Below are 17,377 nucleotides of genomic sequence, written 5' to 3' on the forward strand. Positions count from 1 at the left end.
TCCTCCCCAATTAAGGTGTCCCCAAACTCCTGTGGTAAAGCCTTTAGTATTTTATTTGATTACATAAATGCTTCAAAATTCACATAAGTGATGTTAGCTGATGAAGATGATCTTATAGATCAAAACGTATCAGATCTCCTAAGCCTGTGTTTACCAGACTTTATTTTTCGGCATTTATCCAAAAACCCTTCAAAAACTACATTAATTTCCACATAGGCCTTGGCCAACAAGCCTTGGTGGATTTAGTGTCTACAAAAAGACGCCATTACTATTGCTCTCTATAGGCCCTTCATGATCCCAATGCATTTAAAAACTACACCATGTCAAGTCCAGTAGAAATGTTGTTTGGGACAGTGAGAAAAACAGTTAACATTGGACCCTGTCTTAGCCAATGAATAGAACCCAGAGTTTTACCTGACCAGGTCAAGAGAACAGGAAAAACTCTGGCCCCCTGAAAAGATGTATGAATTTTGCCACATCACTTTTGAACCTGTGGTGCCAGCTCTGAGTCGGTTGCTTCAGCCTTACCACACAAACGAGCCCATTGATTACTCTTAACCTTATGCCTAGCCCTAAACTTAAATTAAGACCAAAAAGCACATTTTTGTTTTCAAAAATCTTTTCGATTTAGCCAATTTGACTTTGTGGTTGTGGTAACTAGTGGAAACCATTGGTATTGGTACTGATTTTTTCTCTGCTCCACCCACCCACTGTTTAGCCCAATGAAAAATCTCCAAATCAACCGTAACTATGGCGTTTCCAGGAAGTGATCCCCAACCGGAATTATTCCAACCGCCTCCCCAACATGACATGAGGGCCCATCGCACCATGCGTACTTGCAAGAATCAACCGGCTTGAGTGGAGCTACTACTCAACAACGTCAGGTCTGACGACAACTACCTAATAGCTGTCATTTGAGAGATAAAGTGCAGACAGAACGGCGCTTTGGGGCAAGTACAGTTGCGTGTTTTTGAGTGGTCATTTTGGGGATTTGGTGTTTGGTCCATATGCATCATTATCTTTCTAATAAATTTGACATTATTCAGCAATACTTGAGCAGGTGGACTCTAGGGCCTGAGTAGGATTTAAAAGCCAGGACATTTTCCAACCGAGATAGACACATCACCCGGTTGCTGACTAGATCAATTGGACCATTATTATCGTCCTTGCTGTTGTGGAAATAGTTTTTTTTATGTTGCTATATTTGTCTTGAGCCTTAACACAATTCGCCCGTGTTAACTCGTTATCGCAGTCCATCTTTTAATGCTGCTACTACTACTACCCTTCCAGGTCCTGGATAGACAACGGAAGAAATGGCGGACGACCCCAACGCAGCGGATAGGAACGTGGAGATATGGAAGATAAAGAAGTTGATCAAAAGTCTGGAAGCTGCTCGGGGGTACGTGTGGACATGACAAGTGCATGGGGTTGTCAGTGACTTTCTTCGTCTCATTGAACCACTAAACAAGGGGCTAACTTAGTAGCTAACTAGCTACTACCTATGTGGAAGCTAGTACAAGGCCCATACAAATTAACGTTAGCTATCTAGCAAATGACGTTAATAGTTTTAGTATTAATTTCAACGCATAACTAGCTAGTTAGCTAACCAGCTAGATAACGTGGCATTGATCTACGTTCCGTAACGTTAGCTAGCTTGCTATTAGTTGTGTAACTAGAATGACTTCTTTACCTTCAGCTACCAAGCTGGCAATGCGTACTAGTGGTATCTGACATTCACAGTTCGCTAGCTGATAATACAATCTGAATCTACACTTGGTTTTGATTTTAACAATCTCATAGCTGATGCCCAACGCTATCAAGCTTGTCTTTACATAAAAAATTGAGTGACAGTGGGCAATGTTGCTGCTTTAAAGTAAAATGTGATGTAATTTAAGGCAGATTTTTGCTGACCAAGTCTTTACCAGTCAGTGTCACATAAATAGGCCTTTAATAGCTGGCAATAGACCTGTCACTCAGCCAGAGTAGCTGACAATGTAGTTTAATTTAGAGCAAAGGGTCAAGCAATTCCTAAGCGTTACTTTGACCTACTTGACCCTGCATCCAACTCGGGAACTTTGCTTTGCTAAATTCCACACCTGACCTGTGCATGAGCACTCTTTTGCCCTGGGTGGTTATCTATATAGTCCAGTGGGTGAAATTGTTTAATGAATTCAGTCAGTGTACAGAATACTGTGACCTTCACCCCCTTGACAAGGAACAGCAATAAGTTTGTTTTGTCAACATGGTGGGCAAAACAAAAATGTGGAAATATGAAGACTGGCAAGGTCACGCTCCCATTAGGCCTGTAGTAATGTCCTCATCTGAACCTGCCATAAGAGCTTGCCTTAGAGCGGTCGGGTTTGATGCTATAGTTGAATTAAAAAGGACATGCCTGGCTTGCTTGGGAGAACAGGATACATCTACATATAGGGCAGGTTAAGCAAGTCATGGCCTGTGGTTTCTGTATAGCCCAGTGGGTCAAGTTGTTTACTCAGTGCACAAACTACTGTGACCTTCACCCTCTTGACTAGGTACAGCAACAAGTTTGTAATGTCAACATGGTGGTCAAAACCAAAACAACGTGGAAATACTACTTGGGCAAGGTCACACTCTCACTATAAAAACGTCCATATCTTTTTACAATCAGGGCCAAGTCTTAATGCTATGTATGTTTTTGTAGGTATGTGTTAGTGCTTTAATACAGTACTAACAAGTAATTGTTAAAATATCTTTCATGCAAAAAATCTCTGGTTGGTAATTAAGTCAGTCTGGATGCGCCAGCGCTCGCGCACGTCTGGATGCGCCAGCGCCAGCGTGCATGTCTGTACATACGCGTGGGAGATATGACGATTAGGAAAATCGCTGCTGGGCTAAGATATGTTCCCTGCAAGCTTGATCTGATTGATGTTAATTATCTTGTGTTGAGTTCACCTTGTGTAGAACTACCTGATTTAAAAGCATTTGCAGAAACCTAAAATATTAAAACTGTTCATATTCTTGTGTTGAGAACATTTGTAACTCTGTTACCAACACTATTACATTTGTAAGCCTGTAAAAATGTTTTTTTATGTAGATGCTAGTCATAGCGTGCCCTTCACCTACTTTAGTAATTTCCTCGTCTGAAAACCGGTCGTAAGAACTTGCTTTAGAGCAGTCGGGTTTGATGCTATACTTGTATGAAAAGAACATGCTTTGTTAAACAGGACTCCTCTACATGAAAGGCAGGTTAAGCAAGACAACCTGTGGTTCCTTTTTGAAAATATATTTATATATTTTTGTGTACTTTTTCGTGAAATCCAATTGGTGCAACTCCCGTACGGTGCAACTCCCGTACGGACTCGGGAGAGGCGAAGGTAGAGATCCATGCGTCTTCCGAAACACGACTCTGCCAAGCCGCACTGATTCTTGACACAGTGCTCGCTTAACCCGGAAGCCAGCCACACCAATGTGTCCAAGGAAACACAGTACAACAGGCGACCGTGTCAGCGTGCATGCTAGAGCTCGATGGGACAAGGATATCCCGGCCAGCCAAACCCTCCCCAAACCGAGACAGCGCTGGGACAATTGTGCGCCGCCTCATGGGTCTACTGGTCGCGGCCTGCTGTGACACAGCCCGGGATCGAACTCGAATCTGTAGTGACGCCTCAAGCACTGCTGCGCCACTCGGGAGACCCATGTTCCCTGTTTTTACAAAGTTGTAAAAGTTTCAATAAATAGCTTGCAGACATCATTTTGCCTGAGTTACTGTGCAACTTATTTAACAACTCAAAGGAAGTGTTAGAATATGCCTTGTTTTTAAAAGGGTTTAATGCAATTGATCTCCTCTCAGGAATGGCACGAGTATGATATCCCTGATCATCCCGCCTAAGGACCAGATCTCCAGAGTGGCCAAGATGTTGGCTGATGAGTTTGGCACTGCATCCAACATTAAAAGCAGAGTCAACAGGCTCTCTGTGCTTGGAGCCATCACCTCTGTACAGCAGAGACTCAAACTCTACCATAAAGGTGTGTGAAGTCAGGTTGTAACTATCATCTCTCCTGTATGAAGTAATTTGGGGTGGTCCTGGCTGTGTTATGGCCATTTCTCCATTCATTTTATTGGTCTAGAATACCAGCATTTCGCTACACCCACAACAACTGCTAAACACATGTGTGACCAATACATTTTGATTTGATCTCTGAGCTCTACCTTATTTTTTTACCCTGCAGTGCCTCCCAACGGCTTGGTTGTGTACTGTGGCACCATTGTGACTGATGAGGGCAAAGAGAAAAAAGTCAATATCGACTTTGAGCCTTTTAAACCCATCAACACTTCTCTGTATCTCTGTGACAACAAGTTCCACACAGAGGTAAGGTTGTTCAACACCCCTCTGTCCATTATTTTCCCACCTCACTATATATTTCTCATTGGCCCATTTGACTGGGAAATACGGAGTTTTGCATTGCACAATTGAAACAACACTTCTGACGGTATCAGGATTGTGTTGCTTGTTTTGGTGAAGAAACTTGGCTTTGTGTGTGTGTGTGTAGTGTGAAGTTAGGCATAGCCAATACAGTCAAAATATTGACCACCTTTCTAATTAGATTTAAAAAATGATATTATATGCATTTTCTGTCTCTCTTCCAGGCTCTTACAGCATTGCTCTCAGATGACAGCAAGTTTGGTTTCATTGTGATTGATGGAAGTGGCGCCCTCTTCGGAACCCTACAGGGCAACACCAGGGAGGTGCTGCATAAGTTCACAGTGGACCTACCCAAGAAGCACGGTAAAAGCCCTTCATTCACATACACTCATGAACACAATTACAGCCTGTCCCCACACAACCATGTATAACAAACAGTTCTCTTTCAGGCAGAGGAGGACAGTCTGCCTTGCGTTTTGCTCGTTTGAGGATGGAGAAGAGACATAACTACGTGCGGAAGGTGGCAGAGACGGCAGCCACGCTTTTTTTGTGCAACGACAAGGTCAACGTAGCAGGCATGGTCTTAGCTGGTTCAGCTGACTTCAAGACGGAGCTCAGCCAGTCAGACATGTTTGACCCGGTCAGTAACTCCAGACCCACTGTTCCAGGTCTTTCTGGTGCCATTGTCAGCATTGCCATTGTAGCATTTATATGGCTGATATGTGATCTGTTTGTTGACTGATGAATGTCTGACTCATGTCCATTCAGAGGCTTCAAGCTAAGATCCTGAAGCTGGTTGACATATCATATGGTGGGGAGAATGGGTTCAACCAGGCCATTGAACTGTCCGCAGAAGTGCTTACCAATGTCAAATTCATCCAGGAGAAGAAACTAATAGGTACTTGTATTCAGTACAGCTGATCTGTTGTTAATTTGCATGAATGTCTACTCTGATATCTGTCATGAGTGCTTGAGTGTCTCTCTGGCATAGACATGATCCATCCTGCTTGTCATATTGATAATATAGAGGACCCTTTCTCCCAGGACGATACTTTGATGAGATCAGCCAGGATACGGGGAAGTACTGCTTTGGGGTGGAAGACACACTGAAAGCCATGGAAATGGGTGCTGTTGAGATACTGATTGTTTATGAGAACCTGGATACCATGAGATACATCCTACGTTGCCACGGAGCAGAGGGACTTGCTATGGCGGAGAAGGGTACCGGTATGTAAATGTGCTCGACACACACTACAAAATGCATCCAGTTGAGGGATTCTTGTCTTAACATGTTTTTATTTCTTGCCCCTCTCTGTTCTGTTCAACCTCTTCTACTGATCCAGATGAGAAGACGTTGTATTTGACGCCAGAGCAGGAGAAAGACAAGTCTCACTTCACAGACAAAGAGGTCAGTGAGGAGTCATTCTCTTTCCATAATCAACACAAGTGTATGAAGGAATATCTGTTGTGGTCCCAGATTTTCTAGAGGACCTTAAAATGTGATGTAAGCAAAATTGAAGAGATATTACATCTACTTCCTGTGTTCGCATCCACCACTTTTACATAGAGAATTCTCATCACAAAAGGATCTCCTCCAATTTTTCCTGTTCAACTTTTTGGTTGTGGGTTTATTTCTACAGACTGGTCAGGACCATGAGCTGATCGAGAGCTTGCCATTACTTGAATGGTTCGCCAACAGCTATAAGAAGTTTGGAGCCTGTCTGGAGATTGTCACTGACAAGAGCCAAGAAGGATCCCAGTTTGTCAAAGGCTTTGGTGGAATTGGTGGTAAGGGTTTAAGTATACATTCATAACTAAATGCTTTTACTATTTTGGGTGGGTTTATTCTGGGTTCATGCAAATGAATAAAAATATCAGTGTAGATTGGCTGTGTAATGCACCTCTGCAGAGTAATTATACTGAACAAAAATATAAATGCAACAACTTCAAAGATTTTAGAGTTACAGTTCATATAAGGAAATCAGTCCATTTAAATGAATACATTAGGCCCTAATCATGGATTTCACATGACTGGTAATACAGATACCTTAAAAATGGGCATCTCAAAATGCAATAGTTTGTGTTTGTCTGTAGCGTATGCTTGCCCATACCATAACCCCACCATGGGGCACTCTGTTTACAATGTTGACGTCAACAAATCACTCGCCCACACGATACCATACACGTGGACTGCGGTTGTGAGGCCGGTTGGGCGTACTGCCAAATTCTCTAAAACTACGGAGGTGGCTTATGGTAAAGAAATTAACATTAAATTCTCTGGCAACTGTTCCGGTGGACATTCCTGCATTCTGCATGCCAATTGTACGCTCCCTCAACTTGAGACATCTGGCATTGTGTTGTGGAACAAAACTGCATATTTGAGTGGCCTTTTATTGTCCCTAGCACAAGGTGCACCTGTGTAATGATCATGCTTTTTAACCAGGTTCTTGATATGCCACACCTGTCAGGTGGATGGATTATCTTGGCAAAGAAGAAATGCTCATTAACAGGGATGTAAACAAATTTGTGCACAACATTGGAGAGAAATAAGCTTTTTGTGTATGGATTTTTGGGATCTTTTATTTTAGCTCAATTAACAAGGGACCAACGCTTTACATGTTATGTTTATTTTATTTTTACAGGGATCTTGCGGTACAGGGTGGATTTCCAGGCCATAGAGTACCAAGGAGAAGACGATGAGTTATTTGATTTGGATGACTACTAGGTAGTTGAGACTGACGCGAGGAAAAAAATGAATTCATCAATTGGAAGGCTTTCCCTGATTTGACCGAGACTGGTGGAGGGGAAAGCAAGTCGTCAGGAGAGAGACCTAGAATTTCAAACAAAAGAGATAGACGTGATACCTGACTTGAAGCAGTGACTCCATCTCCTGGTTGGATGGAGCTTGTCTTGGTTTGTTTCTCTCCACTTAATGACGGATTCAAAGTGACTGACAGCAAGGCCATGCTCCTCCTGCCTGCTTGGCCTGCTCAAGGCCACACTGATAGAAACCTGTTTTTCTCATCACTCCCTACTTTCTTCTTACTAACTCAATTTCCCGATCTATCTTTTTGTCTTTTTTTTACTTGCTGCTGTTGTTTTATGAGATTCTGATTTATTTTGTTTTTCTTTTTTTAAATAAAATGTATATAGTGGGCAGGGAAAAAATAATTCAATTGGAACTGCTTGACTTCCATATCCTGCCTCCTATCTTTAATTCAGTACCTGCTTTGTTTTGTCCCATTTTCCCCTCTGCTAATTTATCCACTGTTACAGGTGCTGTACTCTGAGCCTATACTGTTCTCTTGTACCTGTTTTCATTTCGAGGACTTGTGTCCTTTATTACTCATACAGACTTCCCAGAGCTGAGATTTAGAACTGTACAGCTACATCGTCTGTTTTTATATTGCCTTGTACACTACACACCCTCACCAATCTGTCTCATTCAGTATAATGAACCATGCCCTCAGTGCTGTGCACCATGCATACTTTCATGTTCCCCAGAGGCATCTGTGTCCAATGTTAACTGTGATTGATTGTCTGAATTGCACAGTGACAGAAACTGACCAATCTGAGAGCTAGTGTGGTTGTTGTCAGGCAGTTGTGTGTGTGTGGCTTGACTTCCAGGCATATTACTGGTATGAGTAATCCTCTAGTTCTATTGACATCAATTGAAACCTGTTCAGTTTTATTATTTTGAGTATGATTGTACTGGATGTGAACTGTACTGGCTCTAATTGTCTGAGTGAGTTTTGTTGATTGGCTATCCTAATTTGAATGTGGATACTGCCAATACAAAAGTTGAGTGCAGCCCCCCCCCCCCAAGAACATCTGAACACTGTCTCATCTTTCCCCTACTGTTAGATACTGTTGGGTTGGAAGACTCCTGCCTAGCTGTTTCTCCCTACCAAAAAAATTCATTCACAGAACATTTTGGTCAGAGGCACTGGATGTTTATTTGGGGGTCTTTGTGGCCTGCATGGTCTAAAAAAAGAAATTGTCAGCCTGAATGTGAGCTATATATATATATATATATATATATATATATATATATAAAAAAAAAAGCTTTAAGGGCCTCGACTATTGTCTGAATCTGGCATGTAAGAAAGGTGATGTGATGGTTCTCCATAGTTCCTTTTGGGGCACAGTGAGCAGTTTTATCTAGTTATGAATGTGATGAGTCTACTTTGCAACATCAAGCCCATATTATGACATTTTCTAGATTTCATCTGTCACCGTTTTGTATGAGACGTATTAAATGTCCTCATTGTTTGCAAGTCTGGTGTCAAGACTTTTGGTTGTCCCAGTGGATGTCCTATATTTTCAGAAAATTAAGATTGTGGGACATATTTCTGCATATGACCTTTTTTTTTTTACCTTTATTTTAGACAAGTCAGTTAAGAACATTTTTACTTACAATGACTGCTTACCCTGGCCTAACCCAGATGACGCTGGGCCAATTGTGATTGGGAGCCGCAAAATGCGACTCCCAATCATGGCCAGTTGTGATACAACCTGGAATCGAACCAGGGCCTGTATTTTTTTTTTTCTTCTCACCTTTATTTAACCAGGTAGGTCAGTTGAGAACAATTCTCATTTACAACTGTGACCTGGCCAAGATAAAGCAGAGCAGTGCAACACAACACAGTTACACATGGAATAAACAAACATACAGTCAATAGAAAATGTATATACAGTGTGTGCAAGGGAGGTAAGGCAATAAATAGGCCATAGTGGAGAAATAATTACAATTTAGCAATTAAACACTTGAGTGATAGATTTGCAGAAGATGAATGTGCAAGTAAATGACAGTATGGGGATGAGGTAGTTGGATGGGCTATTTACAGATGGGTTATGTACAGGTGCAGTGATCTGTGAGCTGCTCTGACAGATGGTGCTTAAAGTTAGTGACGGAGATATGAGTCTTCAGCTTCAGTAATTTTTGCAAGTCGTTCCAGTCATTGGCAGCAGAGAATTGGAAGGAAAGGCGGCCAAAGGAGGAATTGGCTTTGGGGGTGACCAGTGATACCTGCTGCAGCGCATGCTACGGTTGGGTGCTGCTATGGTGACCAGTGAGCTGAGATAAGGTGGGGCTTTACCTAGCAAAGACTTATAGATGACCTGGAGACAGTGGGTTTGGCGACGAATATGAAGCGAGGGCCAGCCAACGAGAGCATACAGGTCGCAGTGGTGGGTAGTATATGAGCCTTTGGTGACAAAACGGATGGCACTGTGATAGACTGCATCCAATTTGCTGTGTAGAGTGTTGGATGCTATTTTGTAAATTACATTGCCGAAGTCAAGGATCGGTAGGATCGTCAGTTTTACGAGGGTATGTTTGGCAGCATGAGTGAAGGATGCTTTGTTGCGAAATAGGAAGCCGATTCTAGATTTAATTTTGGATTGGAGATGCTTAATGTGAGTCTGGAAGGAGAGTTTACAATCTAACCAGACACCTAGGTATTTGTAGTTGTCCACATTATTCTAAGTCAGAACCGTCCAGAGTAGTGATGCTGGTTGGGCGGGCAGGTGCAGGCAGCGATCGGTTGAAGAGCATGCATTTAGTTTTACTTGCATTTAAGAGCAGTTGGAGGCCATGGAAGGAGTGTTGTATGGCATTGAAGCTCGTCTGGAGGTTAGTTAAGTGTCCAAAGAAGGGCCAGAAGAAAACGGAATGGTGTCGTCTGCGTAGAGGTGGATCAGGGAATCGCCAGGAGCAAGAGCGACGTCATTGATTTATACAGAGAAAAGAGTCGGCCCGAGAATTGAACCCTGTGGCACCCCCATAGACTGCCAGAGGTCCGAACAACAGGCCCTCCGATTTGACACACTGAACTCTATTTGAGAAGTAGTTGGTGAAGCAGGCGAGGCAGTCATTTGAGAAACCAAGGCTGTTGAGTCTGCCGATAAGAATGTGGTGATTGACAGAGTCGAAAGCCTTGGCCAGGTGGATGAATACAGCTGCACAATATTGTCTCTTATCGATGGCGGTTATGATATCGTTTAGGACCTTGAGCGTGGCTGAGGTGCACCCATGACCAGCTCGGAAACCAGATTGCATAGCGGAGAAGGTACGGTGGGATTCGAAATGGTTGGTGATCTGTTTGTTAACTTGGCTTTCAAAGTCCTTAGAAAGGCAGGGTAGGATGGATATAGGTCTGTAACAGTTTGGGTCTAGAGTGTCTCCCCCTTTGAAGAGGAGGAAGACTGTGGCAGTTTTCCAATCTTTGGGTATCTCAGATGATACGAAAGAGAGGTTGAACAGGCTAGTAATAGGGGTTGCAACAATTGCGGCAGATCATTTTAGAAAGAGAGGGTCCAGATTGTCTAGCCCGGCTGATTTCTAGGGGTCCAGATTTTGCAGCTCTTTCAGAACATTGGCCATCTGGAGTAGTAACACCTCTAGCCCTTTCTTGTGTTTATTTCAGGGGTGTGCTGTTTGATTCAGGGCTTATTCAGTACACATCAAGTAAATATTGCCTTTTGCATTGTTTTCAATAGGAATTGTTCAGTGTGTTGGTACATCACTGATCTGTGAATAATACACTATTCTCTTCACTGCTAAAAGGGAAATGTGTTATATTAATCAATGTCCAGCCCTTGCCAACATAATAATTGGTAAGTAGAATGCATCATTATACTACCATAGCTATAAAGAGTTAAGCCAATTTGTATTTATTTAATGATCAATCATCTCCCAGGCACAGTATAGACTCGCTACTCTTTACATCATGAAGGATTGTTGTAACTAGTCTTTTCGAAGTGGAAGTCATTTATAGATCACACAATCTGCGCAGCACCCTGCTCAGGTAGACCCTCGAACAAGCACACAACCTCTATGGCTTAGCAGCAGAAAAGAGCCAACCACGAAATAGCACATGACAACAACACCCTCATAATGTTTCGACCAACCAAGTGCATCTGTGCTTGGGTGAACCCCTCCCCAATCCTGTCTTCTGTGACGTCATATCAGCTGCAGGCCGACGCAGGGCTGGGTTTCCATTTTTCGCAGCGAGTGAGTTTCGGGGAACAAGAATATGGAGCCGGAGATGGAGGACAAAACGTTGGAGCAGATGGTGAGTTTTGAATCGGATTACTCGCTGCCTCAGTATTGATGTGAACGTGTGTCGGAGGACGTAATATGGTAGTACCAACCGAGAGCGGTTTCGATCGAAAGGAGTTGGAACCGACCGAGGGTCGAGATGACAGACAAAATAGATGCTAAATTGCGTTAGCTAGTAGTTACCTAGGCTAGCGAGCAGAGGTAGGGCCCAATGTCCGTGATCTAACATTAACCAGTGGCTTATGATTAATTATTCTAGTTATCAGCATAATGTTTTTGGGAATGATTGGGAAGCGAGTGATTATCATCCGAATTATAATTTAAAGGTCGACATGACGAAGATTGAGTCGGCAAGTAATAGTAGAGGGCCGTGAAGTGGCCCCGTCAGATGCTAGCTAGTTACGGTTAACCAGTTTAACTCGTTATGAAGGAAAGTAAACTAGGCGATTGGATCTCACTGAGTCTCCGCAGCGCCATTTGTCCGGCTCAAACAAGTTAACGTTAACCACAGGACAAGTTATCAGATCAAACCTAAAGTTAGGCTTAAGATGAATGTACCGGTTATTGAGCACCTAACTAGCGATTTGTCTTGTTAGGTAAGATAGCTACCCAGATAGAAATGTATTCCTTGCTAACGTTAACTAAAACAGACACTCCCCACCCGAGCACTGAAATTCAGTGTCTGGCATTGTGAATAAATGGCATTTTAAAACTGCGCAGAAGGAAATAACGTTGGTTAACTACCGGTAAAGCGAACGTCAGTTAACTAAGTCACTACTACGTTATGTTGAAGCAAACGGACGGAGTTACAGCTACATTTTACGAGTAGGTAGGTAGCAAGTCCGTATGACAATCTCATCAGGGAAAAATTAGCAAGGCTAACTGGGTTCGTTATTCAGAATGATACAAAGGGTTGTTTGGATCGTGGATGTTGCTTGTGGGACAACTTCCGCCGCCATACCAGCCGACGACGTGGTATGTCCACTGTCCCGCAGCCCAGGCAGGAAATTCATAACCTTCATCTTCCTCGGAAAAAAGCGTCTACACAATATTTTTCCATACTACTATTTGGTTTGCAACAGTTGAGTTTGTCTCAACCTACCTGTGCAACAGTGTATCATTTTACAAACGTGTTCTCCCACTGCAGTAGACAAGCTAGCCCAAGAATGAAGGTGACACTAATATTTCCAAGGGCCTGGACACCAGTATCTCGATAATATTTAGTATCGCTGCAACAAAACGGAAGTGGATTTAACTTCTTTAGGAAACAGCCCTATGTTGTAATCCAGGCTGCAGTCCAAACACTTAAAAGACACCCTATCCCCCCCAGCCCACAAATGAAGTGGAGACTTCTGATGACTCTGACGAGTATACACTTGTAGAGGGGGGAAGGAATTATTTTAAAAAAATATATATATTTTTTTACTTAATTACTTAATCCTATCCCAGGTATTCCTTAAAGAGGTGGGGTTTCAGGTGTCTCCGGAAGGTGGTGATTGACTCCGCTGTCGTGAGGGAGCTTGTTCCACCATTGGGGTGTCAGAGCAGCGAACAGTTTTGACTGGGCTGAGCGGGAACTGTGCTTCCGCAGAGGTAGGGAGGCGAGCAGGCCAGAGGTGGATGAACGCAGTGCCCTTCTTTGGGTGTAGGGACTGATCAGAGCCTGAAGGTACGGAGGTGCTGTTCCCCTCACAGCTCCGTAGGCAAGCACCATGGTCTTGTAGCAGATGCGAGCTTCAACTGGAAGCCAGTGGAGTGTGCGGAGGAGCGGGGTGACGTGAGAGAACTTGGGAAGGTTGAACACCAGACGGGCTGCGGCGTTCTGGATGAGTTGTAGGGGTTTGATGGCACAGGCAGGGAGCCCCGCCAACAGCGAGTTGCAGTAATCCAGACGGGAGATGACAAGTGCCTGGATTAGGACCTGCGCCGCTTCCTGTGTGAGGCAGGGTCGTACTCTGCAAATGTTGTAGAGCATGAACCTACAGGATCGGGTCACCGCCTTGATGTTAGCAGAGAATGACAGGGTGTTGTCCAGGGTCACGCCAAGGCTCTTAGCACTCTGGGAGGAGGACACGATGGAGTTGTCAACCGTGATGGCGAGATCATGGAATGGGCAGTCCTTCCCCGGGAGGAAGAGCAGCTCCGTCTTGCCGAGGTTCAGCTTGAGGTGGTGATCCGTCATCCACACTGATATGTCTGCCAGAGATGCGATTCGCCACCTGGTTATCAGAAGGGGGAAAGGAGAAGATTAATTGTGTGTCGTCTGCGTAGCAATGATAGGAGAGACCATGTGAGGATATGACAGAGCCAAGTGACTTGGTGTATAGCGAGAATAGGAGAGGGCCTAGAACTGAGCCCTGGGGGACAACAGTGGTGAGAGCGCGTGGTGCGGAGACGGATTCTCGCCACGCCACCTGGTAGGAGCGACCTGTCAGGTAGGATGCAATCCAAGAGTGAGCCATGCCGGAGATGCCCAACTCGGAGAGGGTGGAGAGGATCTGATGGTTCACAGTATCAAAGGCAGCAGATAGGTCTAGAAGGATGAGAGCAGAGGAGAGAGAGTTAGCTTTAGCAGTCTCAGTTGAATGACCAGTCTTGAAACCTGACTGATTTGGATCAAGAAGGTAATTCTGAGAGAGATGGCAAGAGAGCTGGCCAAGGACGGCACGCTCAAGAGTTTTGGAGAGGAAAGAAAGAAAGAAGGGATACTGGTCTGTAGTTGTTGACATCGGAGGGATCGAGTGTAGGTTTTTTGAGAAGGGGTGCAACTCTCGCTCTCTTGAAGACGGAAGGGACGTAGCCAGCGGTCAAGGATGAGTTGATTAGCGGGGTGAGGTAAGGGAGAAGGTCTCCGGAAATGGTCTGGAGAAGAGAGGAGGGGATAGGGTCAAGCGGGCAGGTTGTTGGGCGGCCGGCCGTCACAAGTCGCAAGATTTCATCTGGAGAGAGAGGGGAGAAAGAGGTCAAAGCATAGGGTAGGGCAGTGTGAGCAGGACCAGCGGTGTCGTTTGACTTAACAAACGAGGATCGGATGTCGTCAACCTTCTTTTCAAAATGGTTGACAAAGTCGTTCGCAGAGAGAGAGAGAGAGAGAGAGAGAGAGAGAGGGGGGGAGGAGGATTCAGGAGGGAGGAGAAGGTGGCAAAGAGCTTCCTAGGGTTAGAGGCAGATGCTTGGAATTTAGAGTGGTAGAAAGTGGCTTTAGCAGCAGAAACAGAGGAAGAAAATGTGGAGAGGATGGAGTGAAAAGATGCCAGGTCCGCAGGGAGGCTAATTTTCCTCCATTTCCGCTCGGCTGCCCGGAGCCCTGTTCTGTGAGCTCGCAATGAGTCGTCAAGCCACGGAGCAGGAGGGGAGGACCGAGCCGGCCGGTCGGATACATCAACCACAGAGGAATAAAAAATATATATACAACTGGAATTTTAAACTTATCAAGAAATTCCCCATATGAGAGTGGATATCCATCCTCATTCAGTAACTGACCAACCAAAATAATTTTATTCTCAAACCAGTTATGAAAAAAGACTTATTTTTATATCGTATATCTCTGTTTCATATAAAGTATCTGTGAGGGGAAAAATTGTGTTTATACGCTAACATCCAAGCTAAAATTGCCTGCTTATGGAATTTGGCCAATTTTTCTGGGATTTTATCAACATCAAAATTACATTGAAGCAAAAATTCTAAACCACCAACAGTCAAATAAATACTTAGGGAAGACATTCCAAATACTATTCTGGTTCTTAATATACTTCAAAATCCAATTTATTTTAAAAGTATTATTTAGAGTATTGAAATCTAAAACCTCAAGACCTTGTTCTTGGGTATTAGTGAGAATATCTTTCCGTAGATAGTGAGGCTTGTTCCTCCAAATAAAATTATAAAGAATCTTATCTAAGTCCTTTACAATTTTAGGGGATAATTCAAGTGATAACGAGACATAAACCGATCTGGATAACCCTTCAGCTTTGGACAATAAAACCCGACCGTATAACGAAATATCTCTCAGCAACCAGAGGTTCAATTTCTTCTTTGTTTTTTCAATGGGGTTAAAGTTTAATTCACTCCTTTGTTTTTCATCCTTGCATGTAACAATTCCAAGATAAGTAACCTTATCTTTAATTGGGATACCATATACTTCCTGTAAAACACAATCCGTGAGTGGAAATAAGACTGACTTATTGATATTAATTTTCAAACCCGAAACTAAGGAAAAGTCTTCAATACAGGAAACTGCTTCAGAAACCTCATTCCTGTCTCTCAAAAATATGGTGGTATCATCAGCCAGTTGATATAGTTTAAATTCATTGCCATGTGCTGAAACACCTTGAAAATTCCCTTTCTTGATATGAAGAGCCATAATTTGAGTAACCTATAAAAACCCCCAAAAACATATTGCTTTGAACATAAACTCATGTTCTACAGTGTAAAAAGCTTTATAAAAATCAACAAACATAAGAAAACGATCATCAATGATGAGGTCATTATAGTCAATCATATCTAAGATCAACCTAATGTTATTACTAATGTGTTGACCATGCATAAAACCAGATTGTTCTTCATCAATTATGATGCAAGCCTTGTTTCAACCGCTTAGCAAATACAAGGGCAAATAATTTCCCATTATTCAACTGGCTAATGGGTCTCCAGTTGTCTATATAAAGACTATCCTTATTAGGTTTGGGAATCAAAGTAATTACACCTTGCTTTAAGGAAGCCGGTAACTCCCCTTTTTCTATTGATTCTTGGAACATAGCAAGAATGAAAGGGATCAATTTATCATTGAATACTTTATAAAACTTGCTTATTAAACCATTTCCAGGGGACCTATTGTCCTTAAGGCTTTTAATACAGTCTCATCTCAATTTCAGATAACTCATCACAAAAATCCCTGAAATCATTATCTATCTTAGCAATGTTTGCTACATTGTCTAAGAAAATATCCGTATTGGAAGTTGACTGGGCTGATGTATCCAGATTCTGATAAAACTGGGCAACATGCTGAGAGATTTCTTTTGGATTTTCATTGGGAGTATTATTGATCAGTAATTTACATATGGAAGTCTTTCTGCCTGCCCTTTTTTCTAAATTAAATAAATATTTTGTATTTTTCTCTCCCTTTTCCATCCAATTTTGTCTTACAAACGCTCCCCAGGCCTTTTCCTCGTAGATAGTCTAACTGCATTTGCAATGATGATAATGGCTCCAGTAATTCCTGAATAGTTAGTTCAGTTTTTTTTTTGTATAATCCATTATTCCCTTTATGATGTTATTCTCTCTCTCTCTCTCTCTTGGCACAAGCAATTTCTTTCCCCATTAAAATAGCCAAAAGCCTTATATCAAATTTCATTAGCCCACAGTAACTTCTAAACGTATTCATAACACAGGCACAATTCCAGTATTTATCAGGAATTCCTGCTGCATCCTTCTTAAATACTTAATTCTCTAGTAAAGTTGTCTTCATTTCCCAGTAACCTTTACTAACTTTTTTTTGGTTTACAAACCATGCATATTTATCTTTACTGAGATCCCTTTGTGGTCTGTCAAAATCGATGGTTCAATTGAGTCTGTATCAACCTTGTCAGCCATATCAGCCAGAAATCAATACGGAATTGTATAGATACATCTTTGGTACTCCATGTAAACATCATCTTATCTGGGTTCTTATTTCTACAAATATCTAGAACACCTAACCGTAGACATATATTCCTTATCTCACAAACATAATTGCTAACCTTAGGAGGCCATCTATCTAGATTATCATGTAACACTGTATTAAAATCTCCACCCTTTTTACTTTGGCCAATGGAAATTTAGACATAATTGTACTTATTTTCCTCTCAATGTCTCTAAATAAAATAGTTACTTGACTTGTTATTGGTAGCATAAATATTTACAACAATGAATTGAA

At 42.6% G+C, this 17,377-nt stretch overlaps 2 protein-coding genes across 3 annotated transcripts in view; both read left to right on the plus strand.

Moving 5' to 3' along the window:
• The first annotated feature begins 777 nt into the window (after positions 1-777).
• On the plus strand, positions 778-8,680 carry LOC106568098 (eukaryotic peptide chain release factor subunit 1). 2 transcript variants are annotated; one of them, XM_014138129.2, is made up of 11 exons: positions 778-950; positions 1,291-1,399; positions 3,830-4,005; positions 4,210-4,349; positions 4,628-4,766; positions 4,853-5,043; positions 5,172-5,301; positions 5,448-5,630; positions 5,747-5,811; positions 6,044-6,191; positions 7,046-8,680. In XM_014138129.2, the coding sequence occupies exons 2-11, from the start codon at positions 1,314-1,316 to the stop codon at positions 7,126-7,128; spliced, it is 1,341 nt and encodes a 446-aa protein (XP_013993604.1). In that variant the 5' UTR covers positions 778-950; positions 1,291-1,313; the 3' UTR covers positions 7,129-8,680. The 2 variants fall into 2 exon arrangements, with proteins under 2 accessions (XP_013993604.1, XP_045548316.1); XM_045692360.1 differs by having other exon boundaries at positions 782-959.
• A 2,646-nt stretch (positions 8,681-11,326) lies between these two features.
• Positions 11,327-17,377, plus strand: part of fbxw11b (F-box and WD repeat domain containing 11b) — a 38,550-nt gene continuing 32,499 nt past the window's right edge. Inside the window, exon 1 of the mRNA XM_014138130.2 lies at positions 11,327-11,479. Coding sequence (XP_013993605.1) covers positions 11,441-11,479 — 39 coding nt within the window. The 5' untranslated portion in view covers positions 11,327-11,440. The remainder of the gene's footprint in view (positions 11,480-17,377) is intronic.

This window comes from Salmo salar, chromosome ssa13 (genome assembly GCF_905237065.1).
Source record: "Salmo salar chromosome ssa13, Ssal_v3.1, whole genome shotgun sequence".
NCBI lineage: Eukaryota > Metazoa > Chordata > Actinopteri > Salmoniformes > Salmonidae > Salmo > Salmo salar.

Bases quoted from the DNA above. Each gene is read 5' to 3' on its own strand.
- LOC106568098 (XM_014138129.2), top strand. From the start codon at position 1,314: ATGGCGGACGACCCCAACGCAGCGGATAGGAACGTGGAGATATGGAAG. The intron at 4,006-4,209 runs GTGTGTGAAGTC...TTTACCCTGCAG, and splicing joins ACTCAAACTCTACCATAAAG to TGCCTCCCAACGGCTTGGTT. The intron at 5,302-5,447 runs GTACTTGTATTC...CCTTTCTCCCAG, and splicing joins CCAGGAGAAGAAACTAATAG to GACGATACTTTGATGAGATC.